At 39.7% G+C, this 25,264-nt stretch overlaps 1 protein-coding gene across 5 annotated transcripts in view; it reads left to right on the top strand.

Moving 5' to 3' along the window:
* Positions 1-25,264, top strand: part of Mthfd2l (methylenetetrahydrofolate dehydrogenase (NADP+ dependent) 2 like) — a 103,397-nt gene that overhangs the window by 12,454 nt on the left and 65,679 nt on the right. For all 5 annotated transcript variants that reach the window (XM_070012458.1, XM_070012453.1, XM_070012456.1 and 2 more), the window contains exons 4-5: positions 12,409-12,561; positions 13,618-13,725. In XM_070012458.1, coding sequence (XP_069868559.1) covers positions 12,409-12,561; positions 13,618-13,725 — 261 coding nt within the window. The remainder of the gene's footprint in view (positions 1-12,408; positions 12,562-13,617; positions 13,726-25,264) is intronic.

Here is a 25,264-nt window from a genome sequence, read left to right as displayed (position 1 = left end):
TAATCAAAGCACAAAACTCTGTTATGATTTATGAATACATAGTGAAATAAGAGGAAAATAATAAGTAAGCAATATACTGTTATTTATTTATAGTGCTAATACTAGGGCTTAAGCTCAGTTCTGAGTGCTCTAGCTTGACTTTTTCCTTTCACGGTTGTCACTCTACTACTTGAGCCATGCCGCCAGACCCAAAACACTATAATTTAAAACATTAGGAATATTGAAAATTAAAGTGACCTTTTTTCTATAAAGCATTTTTTTCCAGAGTGGTTTGACTAGTATCATTATACAACTTATGATATAGAACAAGTATCTTTTAAATGCTATGGTAAATTAAATTGTCATATTGCTTTCTATGTTTAGATCAGCTTCTAACATTGTATCCTGTATTCCCTTAGTGTCATGTAGTATCATAAAGAGATTCTTTTGATATGAAGTTTTATGCAGGTGTTTATCTTTTCAAAGGATGCAGTTTCAAATCCCCTAGTCAGCTTGCATGTCCCATTTACTTCAGTTAAATTCCTCTTGAAGTGACTTCATCTTTTTTTGTTTGTTTACCAGGCTTTCTCTTATCCTTGCTTTGCAGCCATAATTTTTCAGATTTGCTGCCCAAATGCATTCCATGTCCAGCATTCAATACCTTTGTCTTTGTTATATCTGCATCTTTATAGGCTAATAACCTAATTGTGTTGTTGTTGGTGGTGTGGTGCTGGAGCTTGAACTCGGGGCTTGGGTGTTGTCCCTGAGCTTCTTTAGCTTAAGGACAGTGTTCTACCACTTGAGCCGCAGTGCCACTTTTGGCTTTGTTTGAGTAGTCTATTGGAGATAAGAGTCTCATGGAGTTTCCTGCGCGGTTGGCTTCGAACTGCAGTCCTCAGATCTCAGCCTCCTGAGTAGCTAGGATTACAGGCATGAGCCACAGGTGCCTGGCTCCTATTTATTTTTGTAAAATGTTATGTGGGTTTATTTGTCATTGGAGATGCGAGACAAAAGACTTTGCTGAGTGTGTTCCAACTAAAAAACTAAAGTGCCCCATTAGCAGTGTTCTTTGCAAGAAGTGTCATGATTGGTCAATGACCATGATGAATGCTTGTTATGTTCATAGTGATTTGTGGATTGAAGAGACAGCTGCTCTCATATTATCAGATGTGAAATTTGAACTGTGTTGTTGGAGAAATGCTTTTACCTAATGAAATTGTGGTTCTGAAACACATGTATATTTGAACCTTGTGAGAGGATGGCTATTATAGTGTAGGTTACAGTTTTACTCAGATTTTACTTCTGCTACTTTGATCAGCAATTATATGATGTGGAGAAAGTAAACATCTATGATGCTCTTACATGGGATCTTCATGTAATTTGAATATTTTCCTTTTTCCAATGATAGAACTTAGTATGTACATGTATTTTATGTAATACACATAGAATGCATATATACTAATATATGTTATATGTACATATACATTACATATATATGTTATATTACATATATATGTTATATTACATATATAAGGTATTACATATATACTTATATATTATATCTTAATATATACATATACTACAAACAATATATATTACTATATGTTATTGAATTCATATTATTTAAGTTGTATCAAAATTCATCCTTCTAATTGTTCCACAATAACTGCATCTTAAAAAATGATCAAGTTGGAAGGACTCTTAAGCAATTTTATGACAGATAATTCTGTAAATTAATTATGACAAAATTAATGCAATGATATATAATTTAGTTTTAAAATATAAAAAGTTCAGTACATGTAATACTTTACTCCATACCATAGAGAAATGGGTTTAGAGAAAAGCAGGCATTTTTTTCAATGCTAAAAATTTGCCTGATTCATTTTAGCAGGGTTTGGCTTATACAAAAAAGAATCTAAGCCAGGCACCGGTGGCTCATGCTTGTAATCCTAGCTACTCAGGAGGCTGAGATCGAGGATCATGGTTCAAAGCCAGCCTGGGCAGAAAAAGTCCATGAGACTTTTCTCTCCAATAAACCACTCAGAAAACTGCAAGTGGCACTGTGGCTTAAGTGGTAGAGCGCTAACCTTGAGCTGAAGAGCTGGGGGACAGTGCCCAGGCCCAGAGTTCAAGCCCCACAACTGACCAAAACAAACAAACAAACAAAAGAATCTAGTTTTGGCAGGGCACTGGTAGCTCACTTCTGTAATTCTAGATACTCAGGAGGCTGAGATCTGAGGATCATGGTTTGATGCCAGCCCAAGCAGGAAAGTCCATGAGGCTCCTTTATCCAATTAACCACTGAAAGAGCTGGAAGTAGAGCTGTGGCTCAAGTGGTAGAGTGCTAGCTTGGAGCAAATAAGCTCGGGGACAATGCCCAGGTCCTGAGTGCAAGCCTCAGGATTGCTTAGAAAAAGAAAAAAAGAGAAAAAAGATTTCTAGTACTGTATTTGTCAATCAGTTGTTTTACAGTTTGTGGTTGAATCTTCTCCCACTTTATTTGTACAGCTTTCAAATAATTTTGTGAAACATATCACAATATTAATTTTTATCACAATATTAACATTAAACTGACCATATCCCTAATGTTTGCTATAATTCTATCAAAATTCTAGTAGCATTTTTTCACAGAAATAAAAGCATCATCCTAAAATTCATATAGAGCCACAAAAGACCTCAAATAGCCCACACAATCCAGATTGAAAGAACAAAGCTGATGGCACCACACTACATAGTTTTGAAGCCTACTACAAAGCTATAGTAACAAAACCAAGTGGTCCTCTTCCAAATGGAGACATACAGATGAATGAAACAGAGCAGCGAGCCCAGGAACAAATTGACACTTGAATCAACTACCTTTGGCAGAGTTGCTAAAAACACAAATGGGCAAAGGAGTCTTCAAGAAATGACATGGGGGAAATTGGATCTCCATACAGAAGCATGAAACTAGAGCCTTATTTCACCCTTAATAAACACAAAGTTGACTAAAGGCATAAGTTTAGACCTGAAACTATATACTGCTAACGGAAAACTAAGAGAGAAAACTTCTTGACATTGTTTTGGCTTTGAATATCCCTTCTTGCATACAACTCTCAAAATCCAGGTGATGAAACAAAAAGTAGACAAAGGAGATTGCATAGAACTAAAACATGTTTGCACAGTAGAAGAAGCAGTGAAGAATATAAAGAGACAGCATACAGAATGGAGAAAGTGTTTGTGAACCATATGTCTGACATGGGGTTAACTCCCCAAATATACTAGGAACTCATGAAATTCAATAGCAAGGAAACAAAGACCCTAAGGGAAAATGGGCAAAGGAGGCATTTTTCACAAAAGAATGTAAATGGCTACCAGGTATATGAAAAAAATGCTAACCACACTCATCATTGGGAAAAGACAAACTAAAGCCACATCTATGCTGATGGCTGTATCATGATAACAAATGGGAAGTGTTGGACAGAAGGCAGACTAAAGGAGTACTTGTGCATTACTCTTGAGGGTGTACACTGGTGCAGCCATTATTAAAACAGCATGGAGGTGCTCCAGCCCCAAATAACTACAATACAGCCTAGCAGTCTCATTTCCAGGTATACATCCAAAGGAAATGGCATCAACCCTTAGTAAAGGGTTTACAGCAAGATTATTTACATTACCCATATAGAGAACCAACCTAATTGTCCATCATGAATGAAAAGATTATGAAAATACGGTTATCGACACACTGGAATACCATTTAGCCATACAAAGGAAGGAAGAATGGCCACTTATTGTAGAATGGTGAACCTGGAGCCAATTATGTGCAGGGGAAGGAAGCTAGCACCAAGGAACAATGCTAGTAACCTCCCTTATTCCTAGAAAATAAGGCAAGCTCATAGAGACATAGATTAGGATCCTGGTCCCTGGGGCCCAAGGCCTGGGGTATGGATGGGTGCAGATGTTGGTCAAATGACATGATATCTTACATTGATATAGTGAATAAGTTTTGGAGTTGTACTGTACAACATGGTGACTGTAGTTAATAAGTGCACTTGTATCCTTTCAAATTTCTAAGAAAGCAGACTTTACAGATTCTCACCACAAAAAAAGCAGAAGATGGGTTGCCTAGGTTAATCAGCTTTATTTAGCCTTAGGCAGTGCATACATGCTTCAAAATGCATGCTGACACCCCAAATAGATATTATTTTTGTCACTTAAAATTTTTAAGATTGTCTTTCTAAATGATTTTATTTACTCTACCAAGTATTTATGGCTCCATTAGGTTTAATTGTCCTGGGAAAATCAAAATTTTTGTCTATAGAAATTTAAAGAAATGTACTCATTACCATACTCAGGTAACTGTAAACCCTCTGTACAGCAACTTTACAGTAAAATTTTTTTATTTTTTTTTAATTTTTTATTTTTTTATTTTTTTATTTTTAATTTTTAATTTAATTTTATTTTATTTGAGAACATACTGTACAGAGGGGCTACAATTACATGGGCAGGATAATGCATACATTTCTTACCAAGCATTGCAGCCTCCTCCTTTGTTTACCCTTCACCTCCCTTCCCAGCCTCCCCCCTCCCCCCACCCAATAGTAAAATTTTTAAAAAAAAGAAAGTGCACTTTCTCAAGTGCAGACTTACTTGGTGACTGTGTTGTCAACTGGCCACTAGATGGCAGTGATGATCTACTTCTGCTAGACATTAAAGCCTGATAACCTGTGATCCTGACTAAATAAGCATAGAGGCAAAGTACCTAGAGTAAATGTGTGGATGCTCAGAGAAAGAGCAGTTTCTATGTATCTTTTTGTTTCTGTTTTTCGCCCATCCTGGGGCTTGAACTCTGGGCCTGGGTGCATTCCCTGAGTTCTTCAGCTCAAGGCTAGCGTTCTACTACTTGAGCCACAACACTACTTCCAGTTTTCTGTTGGTTTATTGAAGAGTCTCATGGACTTTCCTGCTCAGGCTGGCTTTGAACCATGATTTTCAGATCTCAGCTTCCTGAGTAGCTAGGATTACAGGTGTGAGCCACTGGTGCCCAACTCATGTATCTTAAAGGACAGTTTTCTATATCTACAAAATGATAGTGATGAACATTTATTACACTAAGCACTTACTGTATCATGCACTGTATTAATTCTTTGAATCCTTGGCTATAATCCTGTGGAGTTGGTGCTATTATTATATGCATGTTTCTGAGAGGTAGTTGGGGTACAGAGACATTAAGTAACTTTCTCAAGGTCACAGAGCTTCTCAGTAACTGAGCTGGAATTTGAATCCATTGAATCCCACTGCCAACACTCGTAATCACAGCTAATTACTCTCACTACACAATGTTGAAGCACATGTGCTCATGCTAAGCCTCATTTTGTTCTGAGATGCAGTGTAACATAATGAAGTTAAAAGGCAGGCTGTGGAATGAGAAGGGCTGGGTCTGGAATCAGCTTTGCTATTTACTATCAGGTAATATGGTCAATTTACTTCCTTTTTTGCTTTCCTTATTTTTAAATGAGTTTTTTGTATTGTAAAAATACTGTACAGTTACATGGGCAAGATAATGAGTGCATTTCCTATCAAGCATTGTTGCCTTTTCCTTTGTCCCCTACCATCCCTTCCCTCCCATCTCCACAAGCTATATTTGTATTAGTAAAAAAACAAACAAACCCAGAAACAATAAAAATGTCCATCAATGAGCAAAAGGGCAATTAAAGAGGATTTCTGACAGTGAAATGCCATTCAGCAATAAAAGAAAGTAAATATAGATCAATAGCAGAGCATAGATGAATTGCAAATTAATTCTGCTCAGTAAATGTATCTAGAGTAATGAGTTCATATTCTAGGATTCTGTTGGTGTAAAATTTCATGAAAAGTGACCTTTGTAGAGAGCAACAAACAGCAGAACAGTGGTGGTTTTGTGCATGAAATAAACATTGGGTTAAATACAGAAATTTATTCTCTCCCAGTTCTAAAGGTCAGAAGTATGTGATCAGGCTGCCAGTGCGGTTGGCTCTTGGTGAAACCTCTTTTCTAGCTTCTTGTTCTACTCTCCAAGGTTTGACAGCTCACTGGGCTCTCTTCTTACATGGGCACTAATCTTGTCTGAGGGCTCTACCCTCAAGACCTCATCTATCCTGCTCATCTCCCTCAGCTTCCTCTCCAAACACCATCACATTAAGGGCTCAACATTTGAATGTGGACGGACTATGATTCGACCCCTAGCAAATATTTATCATTGGTTGAGATGAAGGGTTAGGAAGAGACATGACAGAGGGGTAAACAGGTGAAAGATTACAGAGTAGGTTTGTAGAACTTTTTCACTATGGCTGACATTCATTATTTTGATGGCAAGGGATTGTTTCATATTGTGCACTTTAAAAGATGCAGTTAGTTACTATATTCAAATATTCTTCCATGAAGCTGTTTTTTTAAGTCGAAATCTTCATACTGTAAAGCAGCCATAGGAAAGAAATCAGAGTAGTTGTAAACTCATAAACACAAGAATCAGGATAAAATTTACATCACTTTGGAGTACCAAAGGAAATGGGGCATGAGGTAGATTATATAAGAAAATGTCAATTATTATGAAGGCCATAACTTTTCCTTTGGATGGGAGGTTATGTAGGCCTAACAGGAGAAAAACTTAAATAATCTGAAGTTCTGTAGTGTTTAGACTGCTAGTGAGACCGCATCATAATCCAGCCTCCATGTTTGAGGTTCATTCACTGAAAGAACTCCAGATTTCCAGGGGGTGATTTCATTTCAGTTTTTCATGTGATTTGATCATCTCATAGAAACAAAATAACTCTTACAATTTCCTTTATCCACCTTTACAATTTAAAAACATTCTTGTAGGATTTTTTTTTTTTATGACAGACTTTATGAACAAGGGAAAGAAATATGGAAGACATGTCTACTGCACATGTAACATGTCACTTGAACCACAGGATGGCAGCATTTACCAAGAAATCTTTTTTTTTTTTTTTTTTAATTATGTAGGTCCTGGGGCTTTAACTCAGGGCTTGGCACTGTCCCTGAAGTTTTGTTTCTGTTTTTGTTTTTTAACACAAGGCCAGCATTCTACATTTGAGGCACAGCTCCACTTGTGGGTTTTTTTTGCTGGTTAATTGGAGATTAGAGTCTCACAGACTTCCCTGGCAGGCTTCTAACCTTGATCCTTGTATCTGTCTGGTGAGTAGCTTGAATTACAGACATAAGCAACTGGTGCCTGGCTAGTAGTGTGTATGATGTGTGTATGTGTGTGTGTGTGTGTGTGTGTGTGTGTGTGTGTGTGTGTGTGTGTGTACACGTGCACGTGTGTGCCCATGCACCTGTGCTTGTACTTGGTGCTGGGATTTGAATTCAGAGCCTGGGCACTATTCCTGAGCTGTTTTGCTCAACACTAGTCCTCTACCACTTGAGCCACAACTCCATTTCTGGCTTTTAAAATTGGAGATAAGTGTTTCATGGGCTTTTCTATCTGGGCTACCTTTGCACTGGGATCCTTAGACCTCAGCCTCCTCTTTAACTGTCATTAAACTTGCAAGCCCAGAGCGTCTGACAGCAATCTTTTTTTTTTTTTTTTTAAAGAAAGACTAACAACCATTTATATAGTTAGCAAAATAAATCATTGAGATGCAATTTACTTAGTGGGATTGGTTGATTTCTGTAACCAGTTGTCTCTTGCTCTTCAGGTTCAGGTGGAAATCATTCTAAGATGGTTTTTTTTTTTTTTTAATTGGTTTTTTTTTGTTGTTGCGATTTTTATTGGCTGTACTGAAGCTTGAACTCAGTGTCTTACACTTGCTGGGTAGATATTCTGCCACTTGAGCCAGGCCCCCTAACCCTTTTTTGCCTTAGTTAGGTTTCAGATAAAATCTCTCGGAGGTTAGCCTCAGACAGTGATCCTCCTCCTTATGCCTTCTTCATAGCTGGAGTTACAGATGTACATCAGTGCACCTAGCTTGTTGGTGAGGATGGATCTGGCTAACTTTTAGCCTCAAACTTTGATCTTCTTATCTCTACCTTCCAAGAGTTAGAATTGCAGGTGTGAACCACTGTGGTTGGCCCCTAAGAGGGTTTGTTGTTGTTGTTACTGGAGTCTATAGAATTATGTCTTTTTGAGCAGTTGTATTGCCGGCTTGTTATATCATCTAACTTGAGATGATTTCACAAAATACCTTCGAGAATTTCTTGATCTGTGGCCACTTCTGCTTTTCTTCTTCATCTTTTGTTTTTCCTGTTGCATGATATCTGCATCTGTTTTTTGACTGTATTCACCTTGAAATGCTAAAAAGGCTTTACCAAAATCAAAAGGCTCTTTTAGTGCATCTTTCATTGTAAATAAAGATCCCTTTAAACATTTGTTTATATGACATCTCTCTAATCCATTTCATTCATTGACTACGTTTATATAGATCCAATCTACAAACAAGTCTGTGCTAGGCACTATGGGTAATGGATAGTTAGGAAAGACTTTGAAGGTAAATTGTGGTTCTTGAGAAGTTTGAATGCAAGGCTACCACAATGCAGCATTTCTTCTCTGTGTTTGAGGAAGCTCTCATGGGAACAGACCCCTTCACTTTTCTGAGTGTCCTTTGTGTCGGTGTGTCTTATTCTGTTCTGTGTTTGACAGAAGTTACCATATAGAGTGCCTAGAAACCAAGGGCTTAGTCGGGGGGGGGGGGGAGATTTTTTTCATACTACTTCCGAAGAATCAGGCAAGTTTAGGGTGTCCATCCTGTAGGGCAAAAGTTTCTGGGGCTGGAGGAGAGGGAGACTGAGGCAGGGTGGAGCGCTAATTCCAGCCCGCTGGCCAAAAGAATGGCTCCCATTCTACCTCTAAGCTGCAGAATCTACTCAATTTAGAGGGTGGAGTTGGGGAGGTTGGAGTCATTCCCGTCCCTTTTCTGTCCCCTCCTGTACCATGATGAAGCAACTCATCCATGATGCTGGGCACCTGGTAGACAGCTGGTATGTAGATTCTCTCTTGAAACTTTGATGTGCAACAGAGAGAGTATTACTTGCTCAAGAACAGTTAAGGGTTGAGTGCCAGTGGCTCATGCCTATAATCTTAGCTACTCAGGAAGCTGAGGTCTGAGGATCATGGTTCATAGCCAGCTTGGACAGAAAAGTCTCCATGAAACTCTGACCTCCAATTAACCACTCAAAACTCAGAAGTGGAACTAAAGCTACCAGCACAACTATGTTTATTGCAGCATTATTTACCATAGCTAAGACATGGAACCAACCCAGATGCCCCTCAGTAGATGAATGGATCAAGAAAATGTGGTATATATACACAATGGAATTCTATGCCTCCATCAGAAAGAATGACATTTCCCCATTTGTTAGGAAATGGAAAGGTTTGGAAAAAATTATATTAAGTGAAGTAAGCCAGGCCCAAAGAAGCATAGGTCCCATGGTTTCCCTTATTTGCAATATCTAGTATAGGTATGAGTCAAGCGGAAAAGGTCAGATAATGTGATGTTAGGAAAATGAACCCTTAAATATGTATTTTAATGTTTTCGTTTCTTTCATGCATGTGTTTCTAACGCATTTATAAGATTATTTCTTTGTTGCTTTGTATGTCCCTCCCCCACAGTGTAACCCCCGCTTTCACTATATTTGATGTCAGTATAACATGTGGAGGAGATGGGGACAAACAAGTCGTTTAAGGATTCAGGTGGACCTGTTGCAACAATGAGAAGTACAAAATGTCATGTCAAAACCAGCTTTACAATGTCGGTGTGGGGGGGGGAGGGGGGTATAATTGGGTGGGGGGAGGGGGGTAAAATTGGGTGGGGGGAGGGGGGAGGCGGGGAAGGGAAGTGAAGGGTAAACAAAGGAGGAGGCTGCAATGCTTGGTAAGAAATGTATGCATTATCCTGCCCATGTAATTGTAGCCCCTCTGTACAGTATGTTCTCAAATAAAATAAAATACAATTAAAAAATAATTAAAAAAAAATCTTGTTAGAAAAAACAAAAAAACAAAAACAAAAACAAAAACAAAAACAAAAAAAAAGGTGGAAGTGGAACTGTGGCTCAAATGGCAGCTCGAGCCCTGAGCAAAAAAAGCTCAGAGATAGTGCCTGGGCTCGTAGTTCAAGCCCCAACATCAGCACACATACACAAAAATTACCATGTATCATTACATATAATATTATTAAAGTCACAGAAGGAGAACTATGAAAAAAAAAAAAACAACTCAGAAGTGGAGCTGTGACTAAGTGGTAAAGCACTAGCCTTGAGCATAAGAGCCCAAAGACAGTGCCCAGTCCCTGAGTTCAGGCCCCACAACCCGCCCTCCAAACAAAAAAAAGAACAAAGCTTCCACAGTCTATCTTCCAGAAAAGAGTATGACTAGACTATTTTCATATTTTAGTATAGTTTTAGTGAGCTATATTGCATTTTCTAGTATAGCTCCTAGAAACGAATCAACCCATTAAGAAGCTAGAGCAAAGTAATGGGATTAGATAAACAGACTCCATGAGAATGTAGATTCCAAAAGGAAAACATTTTGTCTGTTGGCTCCCACAGCCTCCCACTGGACAAGAAGGACACTCCATGGGTATCTGTAAAGGGACTCCAAGAGTTAAGTTTCAAGGACCCAAACATACATACACTAAGGAGGCAGACTTTCATCTATGAGAAGAAGACTTTACCAGGATTTATGTTTAATTGCTCAAGGCCCCTGCCACCTCAAGAAGGAGTCTTTCATGTATAATTTATATTGGAGGATGTGACATGGTAGATATCGAATGTGTAGATGGAAAGGTATCAACACATCAAGATTTGAATGCAACTTTAGTTTTATGTAGTCAGAAGATCATGAAGGCTCTTTTTGTCATGGAAGGATTTTTTCCTCAGCGAGACTATTCTCATCATTCTCAGTCGCCCACTGATTTGTCTTCCTGTGTAAACTTGTAGTTGTAGCAGTTTGTTCAGTAAATGCCTATTTCCTGGTTGATCCTCATTCTCTGTAATTGTTCTTTGTACCAGGGACACATCTGTGGAGAAAAGGAAACTAAAATGTTCTGGCCTTGTGGAGTAGGGGTCAAATAAAAGGCACTATTTTCAATTGTTGTTCTATGCAGTGGATAAGAAGAAAAAGTAGACTGTGGATCAAGAAGGGCCAGGATGGTAGAGAACTACACTGTTGACCACCCTTCCACCATTTCACAATGAAATATTCTAAACATGTATAAAAGTTAGAAGAATGGCATAATGAACTCCCCTGTGCCACTGACCTACATTCTCTAGATGTTAATGTTTTATTGTTTTCTTTGTCACATATTTATCTATCTATTCATCTAGCAGTCCATAGATCAGTGTGGGACAGGTGACACTTATCACTGAGTCACCATACCATCACCATCAAAATATGTCCAAATGAGCCAGGAGCTGTCATGACAGAGCCTTCTCTCTGTCATCCTAGCAACACAAACTGCTATCCTCCTGTCTCTGAGATCTGGAGGATTAAGGTTCAAAGCCAGACCAGGCAAAAATGTCCTCAAGACTCCATCTTTAAAACCCACACAAAGCTAGGCTGGAGGTATGGCTCAATTGGTATAGTGTCAGCTGAGCAAGGAAGTCCTGAGTTCAAGTTTCAATACTAGATAGAAACACACACACACACACACACACACACACACACACACACACACACACACACACACGAGCACATATACACATGTCTAAGTGGAATGCATTATATAATGGACAAGGATGTTATTACATGCAGAATATACTTTTACTTCACTATATTCTGTACATGAAATGCAGTATTTCTAGGTAAATGATAACATAAGGTGCTCTGCATAGTGTATTAAGAGACTAATTTATATTTTGAATTTCAGTGTATTATTCCTTTAGGTTCAAGGTGTGTGTGTGTGTGTGTGTGTGTGTGTGTGTGTGTGTGTGTGTGTGTGTGTGTGTGTGTGTGTGTGTGTGTGTGTGTGTGATCTGCTTTTTCATCCTGTAATTTAAGAGGGAACATTAGGAACTAGGGATGTTATAACTATTTTATCTGTAGTCCTCTTTTGTTTTAAGTATGCCCGGGCAGTTCAGCACACAGCAAACTTGCTTTCATCAAAGTGTTCAGTGGAATTTTCTCTTGGAGAAAATTGGATTTAAGCCCTCTCAACAGGCAAGGTTCTTGAGCAAAGGCAATACATGATTGTTCTCAGCTATCACTGGAATGGCTCTATTGTTCCCCACACCAGTCCACCTACTTCTAACCCTCCAACAGCTCTAGTGGCAGCTATGTGAAGCTGTCAGTCAAGAGCCCTGTGGCTTTCTGTTTTAATGGTGAGAAGAGAATAATGATGTTATATCTTTCTTGGAGCACAATCAGAAGGTATCTGGCTATAAGCCACCATAGATCATTTTCCAGGCTTCCATATAAGTGGTCATTTTAAGATGACACCAACTTTATTTACTACCCTTCAGACCATGTGGATGAACGAACAATCTGCAATGGAATCGCCCCAGAGAAGGATGTAGATGGATTTCATATCATCAATATTGGAAGACTGTGCCTTGACCAGCACACACTCATACCCGCCACTGCCAGTGCTGTGTGGGAAATAATACAAAGAACAGGTGGGTACCGCAAGGTTTTGTGCATTGCCCTGCAGAGCGACCTCTGGAGGGGCAGACACGGGTAAGCCATGAAACTGCAGTTGTCTGTGGAAAGGCGTAAAGTTTTAACAGGAGTCCAAGGCTGATCCTGAATAAAACAAAGGCCAGAGGACCAAGCGTCAGGGCTGAGATTTCAAGTAGTGCTTGTGTCTCCCTGCATTTCATGTATTTTGGTGAAAATATTTTCAAAATATAGTCAGTATTTTCCTTCCTAAAATAATGTGCGGATTATACAAGACTCATCTACTGACCTAGGTTTGTGCCTGAAGGTACATGTTTGTCCCCAGGTATTGTCATTTTCACCCATATACCATGGATGTTTTTTTCCCCATGAATCTACCCCAAGGAACCTGTGTGGGGTTGGTTTTTCCTGGCCCGACCACTGTCCTGGCCATTGGTGGAAGCATCTTCTTTTAACCTGCTATCTCCAAACAGATCATTTCTGAGAGGAGCATCATCTTGGAGTGTTAGTGCCTGCATAAACTGTTTAGTTTTCTGTGTTTTTTTCCTTCTGGAGAAACTGAGTCCCGGGGAATCAGAGAATCTGCAGGCTTTGTCTTTCCCATGATCCTAAATCTGCAAGTTGTCCTGTTTCTCTCTTGGGTAGTAAAATACATGAGCTCTGTGAAAAATACTCTCCCCCCCCCACTTTATTTTATCCCAAGCTTTATTTTGCTCCAAGTTTAATTGCCAGTGGAGCTTGACATTATCATTGCACTTGACATCGTTTATAATTTCAAGGCTCTACACTTCCAGCATGTCGTGGGATTCTTAATATTTAAAAGTAATTAAATGGCAACTTGGTAATGCTTGTAGTCTCTGAATGACGATATGATGGGTGAGGAAATGACAAACCCATGAAGCATCACAAAGAAAAATTTATAAATAATCGAAAGTGGGGCACATTAAAGGCAAGCCACCACATCCACATTTTGTTCATCCTTTTCAGCTGGCTGTTCACAGGTTTCATTTGGTTTGTGTTGGTTGTACATGTAAATGGAATTCTGTGTTTTTAAGGAATTGAAACGTTTGGCAAAAACGTAGTTGTGGCTGGAAGATCCAAGAATGTGGGCATGCCCATTGCCATGCTTCTGCACACGGATGGAGAGCACGAGAGGCCTGGAGGTAGGGCGCCTACCCATGGGGCGTCTCATGGAGATGCTGTGGTCCTATGGTGTCCTCCCTTCACCCATCATGGGAAAACTTTCCTTTTGATGACTCTGTGTACCTGTGGGTTTGTGCCATTGAAAGTTTCCATTATTTCTCATCTAATGGTGTGAAGGCCTTGAAAGTGAATACAGAAATTGAGGATGTACATGGCACTTCTATTTCTATTTTTTTGGATAAATATCCCTTCCTTCCTTCCTTTCTTCCTTCCTTCCTTCCTTCCTTCCTTCCTTCCTTCCTTCCTTCCTTCCTTCCTTCCTTCCTTCCTCCTACCCTCCCTCCCTCCCTTTTTCCTTTCTTTTCTTTTCTTTTTTTCCTTCTTTCTGTGTTGGTACTAGAAATTGAGCTCAGGGTCTCATGCTCTTGCTTAGCTTTTTCCTTCATGGCTGGCACTCTTACCATGGTAGAACAACAATTCCACTGCTTTTAAGGCTGGCTAATTGGAGATAACAGTCTCACAAGCTATCCTGTCCAGGATGGTTTTGAACTTTGAGCCTCAGATCTCAGCCTCCTAAGTAGCTAGGATTACAGGTGTGAGCCACCAGTGCCTACATGCTTTCTTTAAATAATTAACAATGTAAGCATTAAGAAAGGTAAAAGAAAGACCCACACAAAAACCAAGCTATGAGATGCATGAAAAACTTACACCCAAGAAAATTCTCAAAACTTTTCGCAGTTGTATGTAGAATTCCAAAACAAACAAGGTCAGAGTACAAAGTAATAAGTCCGCTAGTTAGCTTACTTCACAGACAGAAGGGGCTGTTAGCTTACTAGCAAGATTTCATGACTGGGCACGGAGGTACAAGGGATCATGAGGGAAACCCCAAGTCAGTAAGAAAGCCCAGCCAGATGTAGACATGTTTGAGCACATAAGCCACATACCAGGAATCTGCCTTCTCATCACCAGTCCAGCCTGATGGTTGGATGCTGAGTAGCTGCTAGTGGGCAGGGAGTGGGGGTGGCAGGAATGGAGATGCAGGGAGGAAGAAAATGCAGCAAAGGGGTAGGTACTGCTCATGGTGGCCTTTGACCTCGCTGGAGCCAGTGCAGGGAAATTGGCTCTGCTCATGACTGGGCGACATTCTCTCCTAATACAAATAGAAGACTAAGTTCATGCTTTTAATGCCAGTAGTTACTGATTTATGTCTTTGTTAGAGATTTTATTTACTGTGTCTTTTACGGACTACTGTTTCTTTTTTGTTGTTTTTGCTTGATCTTCATTACAGTATTTCATTGATTTTTTTTCAAGTCCAAAATAAGTGAACAAATATCCATCTGCTTACAACACACACACACATCCACACACGCACACACATCCACAACCATACATAGATATATAAATTTCTTATGAGTCTTGCTGAATTCCAGTTTCCTAATATGACCTTTATTTTTTTAACATTCTTTCATTTAGGGCTTTGGCTACATAATGAACGCATCTGAAGTTAATTTTAAAAAACAAAAAACTCGATGGAAAAATAAGCCTGCTGTTAAATTTGTCTAAAATGATGAGTATGGAGGCTTTTGAATAGCATTTTTCCGGCTCATGCCTAAGGTTTTAAATCTAGCCAGGAATGGGTTCAGGTAACTTCAGGATGGTTTAGCTGCAAGGGCTCCGGAAGGCTGCACTGCTGGCAGAACCATTCTTGTGACATTCATCTCCATGGTCGCACTGCTGGCTTTATTGCTGCCTTTTAGCAGCAGTATCTGCTGCATATCTATCTTTCAGTGTGCCATAAAGCCAGTGATTCCTATTTGCCTTTATGTAATGGGTTTGTACTAGGACTTGAATTCAAGGCATCTTGCTCTTCCTTGACTTTTCTCCTCACAACTAGTCATCTGCTGCTGATCCCTATCTCCAGTTCTGTCCTTTTGCTGGGTCAGTTGGAGATAAGCATCTCTTGGATTTGATTTTTGGGCTGGCTTTGAACTGTGATTCTCAGTTCTCACCTGCTCAAGTTGTTACATTCAATCTTCGCAGGCCTCCACTGACCTCCTCTGTAAAAATGAAACTACTATTCATGTCTCTCATTGATTGCTATGAGAATTAAATAAGATGGAGCTGTGAGGCAGTAATTAAAGTGTGTTTAAAGTACAAAGTGATGGACACACAGTAAGGTAATGAAGTGGGACATATACCTGTGACTATTGCTATTATTGTGATTACTAAGGTTTTTGCTAGTCAGTACTGGTTTTTAACTGAGGGCTTTCTTCTTGTTAAGCTTTATGCTTTGAGGCATGCCTCCACTCTGTTTATCTCTGGTTATTTTTGAGATAGGGTCTCCCTCTTTGCTGGCCTGGACTATATGACCACACACTTGTTGCTAGGCTGGCCTGGAACTTTAATACTTGTGATCTCAGCCTCCCAAATAGGTATAGTGACAGGTATATACCACCAGACTGAGTTGAGAGGTTGGGATTGGAGTCTCACAAATATTTTGGCTGGGCTGGCCTGGAGACACAATCCTCCTGATGTAGGATTAGAACATGAGACACCAGCAACTGGCTATTGTTTTCTTTTTTTTGGGGGGGTGTCGAGTCGTGGGGCCTGAACTCTGGGCCTGGGCACTGTCCCTCAGTTCTTCAGCTCAAGGCTAGCGCTCTACCACTCAAGCCACAGCGCCACTTCCGGCTTTTTTCTTTTTGCTTATGTGGTGCTGAGGAATCGAACCCAGGGCCTTAGGCATGCAAGGCAAGCGCTCTACCACTGAGCTATCTTCCCAGCCCCATATTGTTTTAATTCTTAAGATGGAGATAATCACCTATCACCATGCTAACCATAAAGTGTATAGTAAATGATCTGAAGTTAATTATAATTGCACATACACTATATAGATAGGTAGATACATAGATATATGCTATTTTTTTACCTTAATTTGAAATTATATTTTGTGGGATTTTTTAATTTGCTTATTTTCCTCATATTTAATTCTTTGAGAAATAGTTTAAAAGAAACTCAGGATTTATGAAAGCTCACAGGTTATTTTATTAGATGTGTGATACACAATGCTTTAAATAATACTTTATAATATACATTTTTCTTTTCTCAGTGTAACCATACTCTAATTTCTTGTTAAATTTCAATTCTTAATTACTTACTTATAAAATACTTAGTTAAGAAAATTAATTTACCTCTTTAGATACAATTTTATGTTTGATAAGGGTATATTATAAATATCCTTTCATATACTTTATCACATGTGGTTTCTTTATAGCTCATATACACATAAAGAGGCATCAATGTAATCATGAGGAACACAAATATGAGTTGATACGAGCAATGATCTCTGAGTAGAACATTTTTGGGTAAAAATATTACTTTAAAAATATCTCATGCTTTGTATAATGCAATATTCTCACCTGAATGCATGTCAGAGTTGCTTGCACATATGAACGTGGCAACTCAGGACGCTGAGAGGTAAGGCTCAGAATTCAGAACAAGCCTTGACAGAAAAATCTTGAGACTCCATCTCCAGTTAACCAGCAGAAAGCAAGGATGGAGGCCTGGCTCCAGTGGTAGAATGCTTGGTGAGCAAAAAAGGGGAGCAAGAGCAAATAAGAGCTCAAGGGCCCGAGTTCACACATTGCTACTGACACAAAAAAAGTGAATGAACATGGAATCAATTATGATGCTGATTACAACCTAACAGTCCAATTGACCTTTATTTTGTGGTACCAAAATGCCTTTATGCATACATTACCTGAAAGGTAAGAAGTCAGGCTAAAATATAATGCCAGAAAGTTAGCAATGTGGGTGAGTTTACTTTTATGCATATTTAACAGATATATGATGATGTTATTGATGCAATGCATTGTAGAGGGCTGTGAACTGAAGGTTTGGGGGAGGGAGTATTCCCTGTGTAGAATATTACATGTCTGGTAGGCAGTAATTGTGTTCTGGGCTCCCCATGCATTGTTAGCTAATGGACATAATGAAGAGGATTCACCGCACAGTTGTTTCTCTTGTACTTGTTTTAATGACACTCACGATCTGGAGTATTCAGAACCCTAATGATTCATTTTTGTCTTAAAGCCAAAGACAATTACACTAAAAGAAAAATCACTATACTGTAATTTAGTCTCATTACTAGGTGCCTACCCAGCTAGCTTTTAGTTTTGACGTAAAGGAAATAGATCCCAGCTGTTTTGTAAGAAAAAAAAAGCTTCTTTTAATTCACTGTGGGCTTTAAATCTCTCTAGAGGAGGGAGAGGGTACTAAAAACTTGAAGGGTAAGGTTATGCTGCTGGGAAACAAGGATGGAGATTGGGCTGAGGGCCAGGCTGGCAGAAGCTCTGCGGAAGACTTAGTGTTGGCCTCTGCATGCTTTATGGAGAGCAGGGCTGCGACAGATGGTTATCTCCTACTACAGCTATAGCGCTGGTGGTTGTGATAGGATACAAAGAGACAGTATAAATTGAAGTAAGCCAGGCCCAAAGAAACATAGGTCCCATGGTTTCCCTTATTTGCAATAACTAGTATATGTCTGAGACAAGCAGAGAAGGTCAGATAAGATGGTGTTAAGCAAAATGAACCCCAAGATAAGGACACAAGTGTTTTTGCTTTCTTGCTATTGTTTCTAACGTATTTATTAGGTACCAGGTGATTTTTTTTGTTGCTCTGTATGTCCCTCCCCCATGGTATAACCCCTGCTTTCACTGTATTTGATGTTGGTATAATTTGGGGAGGAGAAGGGAAAAACAAATTGTTTAAATAGGGGTACAGGTGGACCCATTGCAACAATGAGATGTACAAGTCGTTATGTCGAAAATGATCTTTACAACTTTGGGGGGGGGCGGGGAGGATGGGAAGGGAGGGGAAGGGGAAACAAAGGAGGAGGCAACAATGCTTGATAAGAAATGTACTCATTATCTTGCCCATGTAATTGTAACCCCTTTGTACAGTATGTTCACAACAAAAAAACTTACTTAAAAAACAAAGAAACAATATTCATTAGTCTACTGTTGTACATTAGACAGTATACATGATCAGCATTCAGTGGGGAAATACGGTTTCTCATGAGCAATATTCACTAGTCTACTGTGTACATTAGACAGTATACATGATCAGCATTCAGTGGGGAAATACGGTTTCTCATGAGCAAGCATTTTAGCTTTTTAGGGCAACCCATGGCTGATTTAAATGAGAAAAAGAGAGTGACAGTAAAAAGTCTCTTCTTATGAGTCCTGCTAATTATTACAAGGATTGAGGATTATGGTGACCTGTGACAGATTACTGTGGTTTCGTTTATTTAGTTAGTTTTGATAGTACTTGGTTTTTTTTGGGGGGGAGGGGCGGTCGTGGGGCCTGAACTCTGATCCTGGTCGCTGTCCCTCAGCTCTTCAGCTCAAGGCTAGCGCTCTACCACTTGAGCCACAGCATCACTTCCAGCTTTTTTTTTCTTTTTGCTTATGTGGCGCTGAGGAATCGAACCCAGGGCCTCATGCATGCAAGGCAAGCACTCTACCACTGAGCCACCTTCCCAGCCCAGTACTTGGGTTTTGAACTCAGGGCTTTGTAAAGTCAGGGCCCCAAGTATACTCTACGTGAGCCTCATTTGCTTTCCACCCCCCTCTCCCCCTTGCTTAGTTTGTTTTTCAGATGAAGATCTTGTATGTGTTTTTTTTTAGCCCAGGACTAGGGCTAGCCTCTGACTATGATGCTAGTATCTCCACCTCCTACCTAGCTGGGATTACAGGTATGTTTCACCACACCTGGTAAGTTTCTTGAAATAAGGTCTCACTAACTTTTGTTTAGTCAGGCCTCAAATGGTGAACCTCCCATCTCTACCTCCTGCATAATGTCCTGCACAACTGGGATTACAGGCATGTGTCCATGTGCCCAGCTCTTTTAAACTTTTCTCTATGTAGCAACATATCTAGTTGTATCTTCTTTCAGAATGAAAACTGAGTACTGCTGGTTTTAGCACAGTATCCTTGTTTTTAGCTTTACTACGAGGAAGGGAGAAACTTCCTGTTTCCTTAAAACTGGTTTTTATTGTTGTCTTGGTGGTGTTTTTCTTTTGTGACACTGAGGTTTGAGCTCAGGGTCTTGCACTTGCTAAGAAAGTGTCTACCATGTATCTCCACGCCAACCCTTTTGCTTGAATTACATTTTAGGTAGGATCTTGTGTTTTTTGTTTGGATCAGCCCTGGACTTCTACCTTCTTATGTCACTGCCTCTTGTATAGTAGCTGAGATTACAGATGGGAATCACCATGCTTGTCTTCTTTGAGACAGGGTCTCGCTAACAGTTTTGTCTAGGTTTACCACCAACTGTGATCCTCACATTTTTGCCTCCCAAGTAGTTGTGATGACAGGTGTGAGTCACTTATTTTTGGCTTCATGATAATAAAGTGGCCTGATGACCAAGATATTATGGCTATTTATTGTCACCAGAGGAATTAAGAATTTCATTTCAAATGCTTTGAGTAGATTCCAAACTGCTCTGTGTGTGTGTGTGTGTGTGTGTGTGTGTGTACACGAGTGTGTGTGCGCATGCCTGGAGGGCTGATACAGGGGCTTAAAAAAGGGCCTGGATGCTGCCCTTCAACTTTTTCTGTATCAGTCATTTGATCTGCAAGAGACACCCATCTAAGTGGAAAACCACAGGAATTGGGACAACTGAATGCCTTTCCTTTGTGAGAATTGACTATGTCTATACAAATGATTTGTGTGTGTGTGTGTGTGTGTGTGTGTGTGTGTGTGTGTGTGTGTGTGTGTGTGTGTGTGTGGCTAGGCTGGGAACCTTATCTTCCACCTACAGGAGGCAGTAACACTGCAGTGGATGCCTGAGGCCCTGTGTGATGTAAGCAGTATATGTGATTCAGCTCTGCCCAGTGGCAGGTTGGGCCAGGCTCCCCAGGGTTTCAGAGAGAAGTCAAACAACAACAACGCCTAGGAATGCAGGAGTCATGCACAGGATGGAAGCTCTGAGCAGGGAAATAACTAGTCTTATGGGCATGGAGTGGAGGGAACGATCCATTGTCAAACTGGGGCATCAGGATAGCAGGCCTATAGTCTCTGCTGATCCTCCAACCCCCCCCCCCCAAAGTTAGAAGTACTCATAACAAGGCATTGAAAATATTATATGTTACAGTGTTCCATGTTGTTATAGCTTCCACTTTGGGTGGCCGACTTGGTAGCAGAGAATATATGTTTGTGCTACTCTCATTTTCTAAACTGATGAACAGAAAGCACAGGTTAGTGTCTGGGAAGCATTTGGGAACATAGATATTCTCATCAGACAACTAGGGCTATGGTACTGTTGAAAGTAACATTAAACCTTCATTTAAACTATCCAGCAAGTCCCAGTCTTTCCTTTTCTCTTTGTGTCCATGTCCTTAGAATACTAGCCTTTTGTTTTCTTAGCCGCACAATGCATCCTGTTTCTAATGTGTGGAAGTCTGATTGTTGACAGCAGTGTAAAGCAGGACATGACAGATGCCTCCTTGGACATTTTGCTGGTCACTGTCTTTCCCTTCTTCTCCCCATGAACTGCGCATGACTCCAGAGATCCCTCCCTTTGTGTCTCCTTGCACTCATGTCTGCTGATCCCCTGTGTACAATCTCATTGCCCTTTACCATGCAGCCCAACTCTGCACTGCTAGTTGATTTGGTAGTTGGTGAATTTATTGAATTGAGAATAAAGTATACTTGGTATACTGGGTCAATAATTTCATCCTGAGATATTGTTAGCAAGAAAAGAAGACTAGTTACATAAGTAAATGTCTTTACTATAAAAATAAACACATGCTTAGAAAAGAAAGCATCTTGGAGTTTTAAAACTTAATAGTACGAACTTTGGGGGGGGCAGGAAATGGAAGGGCAGGGATGGTAAGGGGAAACAAAGGAGGAGGCAACAATGCTTGATAAGAAATGTACTCATTACCTTGCTCATGTAACCACTCTGTATGGTATTTTCATAATAAAAAACTTAATAATAATTAAAAAAACTTAATAGTAACTCTTCCTGAGGGTTCTTATAAAAAGTAAGCTATATGATGGGTTGGATAAGATTCAGAGTCACAACATGCTTTCTTTTTTTTTGGGGGGGGGTGCTGGTCTTGGGGCTTGAACTCAGGACCTAGGAACTGTCCCTGAGCTTTTTGCTCAAGGCTACCTCTCTACCACTTGAACCACAGCTCCACTTCTGGTTTTTAATTTTGTTTTGTCAGTTAATTGGAAATAAGAGTCTCATGGACTTTCCTGTGCAGGCTGGCTATGACCTGCAATCCTCACATCTCAGTGTCCTGAGTAGCTAGGATTATAGGTGTGACCCACCATTAACTGGTTACAAAGTTTTTTTAAGTTAACAAAATGGCCCCATTATGTAGGACTATTGTTTTTGATCATTTAAGTACAGATTAATGCTATCACTATTTTTATCTCAGACATAGATATTTCTTTTTTTCTAAATTGTGAAAATACTGTACAGAGGGGTTACAATTACATGGGCAAGATAATGAGTAGCTTCCTCCTTTGTTTCCCCTTCCCATCCCATCCTCCTCCCGCCCCCCCACCCAGCCCTCCGCCCCCACCCCACCAAAGTTGTAAAGTTCATTTTCGACATAACGAATTGTATGTCTCATGGTTGCAATGGGTCCACCTGTATCCCTATTTAAAGAATTTGTTTTTTCCCTTCCCCTCCACAAATTATACCAACATCAAATACAGGAAAAGCAGGGATTATACTGTGGGGGAGGGACATACGAAGCAACAAAGAAATCATCTTATAAATGTTTTAGAAACAATAGCATGAAAGAAATAAAACATTTGAATACATATCTTAGGGTTCATTTCCCTAACATCAACTTAACCTTTTCTGTTTGACTCAGACATATACTAGTTATTGCAAATAAGGGAAACTATGGGACCTATGTTTCTTTGGACCTGGCTTCCTTCATTTAATATAATTTTTTCCAAGGCTTTCCATTATCTAACAAATGGGGCAATGTTATCCTTTCTGATGGAGGCATAGAATTCCATTGTGTATATATACCACATTTTCTTGATCCATTCATCTACTGAGGGGCATCTGGGTTGGTTCCATGTCTAAGCTATGGTAAATAATGCTGCAATAAACATACTTGTGCTGGTAGCTTTAGTATGGTCTTGTTTGTGATCATTTGGATAAATGCCCAAAAGTGGGATTGCTGGGTCATAGGGGAGCTCTACGTGGAGTCTTTTGAGGAACCTCCATACTACTTTCCAAAGTGGTTGAACAAGTTTACACTCCCACCAACAATGCAGTAAGATTCCCTTCTGTCCACATCCCCTCCAGCATCTGTTGTTATTAGAGTTCTGGATTCTAGCCATTCTAACTGGGGTGAAGTGGTTTCTCAATGTTGTTTTGATTTGCATTTCTTTCTTTTTTTTTTTTTTTTTAAACTAGGGCTGAGAACCGAACCCAGGGCCTTGGGCACGCCAGGCGGGCGCCCTTCCACTGGGCTAAACCCCCAGCCCCGATTTGCATTTCTTTTATGGCTAGGGAGGTTGAGCATTTCTTCATGTGTCTATTGGCCATTCTTGTTTCCTCTTCAGAGAAGTTTCTCTTTAAGTCTTTAGCCCACTTATTTATTGGGCAGTTGTTTCTTTGAAGATTTGTTGTTGGGGATTTAATTTTTTGAGTTCCAGGTATATTTTAGATATGAGACCCTTGTCCGTTGTATGGCTAGTGAAGATCTTCTCCCAATCTGTGGGTTTTCTATTGATCTTGCTAGCTATGTCCTTTGCCATGCAGAAGCTCTGCAATTTCATGCAGTCCCATTTGTCCAACCTTTCTTTGATTTGTTGTGTTTCTGGGTCTCTATTAAGAAAATTTCAGCCTGTGCCAAGGAGACCTAGGGTTTCTCCTATTCCATCCTGTAATGTTTTCAGAGTGTCTGCTTTGACTCTGAGGTCTTTGATCCATTTGGAGTTGATTCTGGTGCAGGGTGATATATAAGGATCTAGCTTTAAATTTCTACAAGTAGTTAACCAATTTAGCCAGCACCATTTACTGAAGAGGTTGTCTTTCTTCCATTCTATTTTTTAGCTCCCTTATTGAAGATTAGATGGCTATAGGTCTGTAGGTTCATTTCTGGGTTTTCAATTCTATTCCATTGGTCCTGAGGTCTGTTCTTGTGCCAGTACCAAGCTGTTTTGATTACTATGGCTTTATAGTAGAGTTTGAAATTTGGTATTGATATTCCTCCAGCAGTGTTCTTTCTGTTGAGGATCATTTTTGCTATTTGGGGTCTTTTATTGTTCCATATGAATTTTTGGATTGCCTCTCCTTGAAGAATGAGGATGGAATATTGATAGGTATCGCATTGAATTTGTAGATAGCTTTGGGAAGTATTGCCATTTTCACGATGTTGATCTTTCCAATCCAGGAGCATGGGAGTTTTGGCCATTTTCTAAGTTTTGTTTTGATTTCCTTTTTCAAGTTTTTAAAGTTTTCATCATAGAGGTTCTTCACCTCTTTGGTTAAGTTAATTCCTAGGTATTTTATTTTTTGTGGGGCTATTACGAATGGAGTTGCTTTCCTAATTTCAGCCACACTTTTCTCAATGTTGTCATACAGAAAAGCCATTGATTTTTGAGGGTTAATTTTATACCCTGCTACTTTGCCAAAGTTTTGAATCAGCTTGAGTAATTTGGGAGTGGAGTCTATGGGATTCTTTAAATACAAGATCATGTCATCTGCAAAGAGGGAGAGTTTTACTTCTTCTTTCCCTATGTGGATCCCCTTTATGTTTGCATCTTGTCTTATTGCTGTAGCTAGGCATTCTAATACTAGATTGAAGAGAAGTGGAGAGAGTGGACATCCTTGTCTTGTTCCTGAATTAAGAGGGAATGCCTTTAGTTTTCACCATTGAGTATAATGCTGGCTGTAGGTTTGTCATATACAGCCTTTATTGTATTGAGGAATGTTCCATGGATTCCTAATTTTTCCAGAACCTCCATCATAAAGGGGTGTTGGATCTTGTCAAGTGCTTTTTCTGCATCTATTGAGATAACCATGTGGTTCTTATCCTTGCTCCTGTTGATGTGATGAATTACATTAATTGATTTGCATATATTGAACCAGCTTTGCATCCCTGAAATGAATCCTGTTTGATCGTGGTGTATGATTTTTTGGATGAATTGTTGAAGTCGATTGGCCAAAATTTTGTTAAGAAGTTTTGCATCAATGTTCATCAAAGAAATGGCTCTATAGTTCTCTTTCTTTGATGAGTCCCTGCCTGGTTTTGGGATGAGGGTTTTGATGGCTTCATAGAAAGAGTTCAGTAGTGAACTTTCTCTTTCAATTTCATTGAAGAGTTGGAGGAGTATTGGTGTGAGCTCTGCTTTGAAGGCCTGGGCTTTTCTTAGATGGGAGGTCTGTTATTGCTGTTTCTATTTCAATGCTTGATATGGGCCTGTTAAGATGGTTTAACTCATCTTGGTTTAGTTTCGGCAAGACAGAGATATTTCTGCTCAGTCTTTGCTTCTGGGTCTCCTTTTCTTTTTCAACTCG

The sequence above is a fragment of the Dipodomys merriami genome, unplaced genomic scaffold (assembly GCF_024711535.1).
Source record: "Dipodomys merriami isolate MVZ:Mamm:240054 unplaced genomic scaffold, mDipMer1.0.p SCAF_9, whole genome shotgun sequence".
Lineage (NCBI taxonomy): Eukaryota > Metazoa > Chordata > Mammalia > Rodentia > Heteromyidae > Dipodomys > Dipodomys merriami.
Note: the sequence above shows the minus strand (reverse complement) of the source record. Positions and strands in the feature narration are given on the sequence as shown.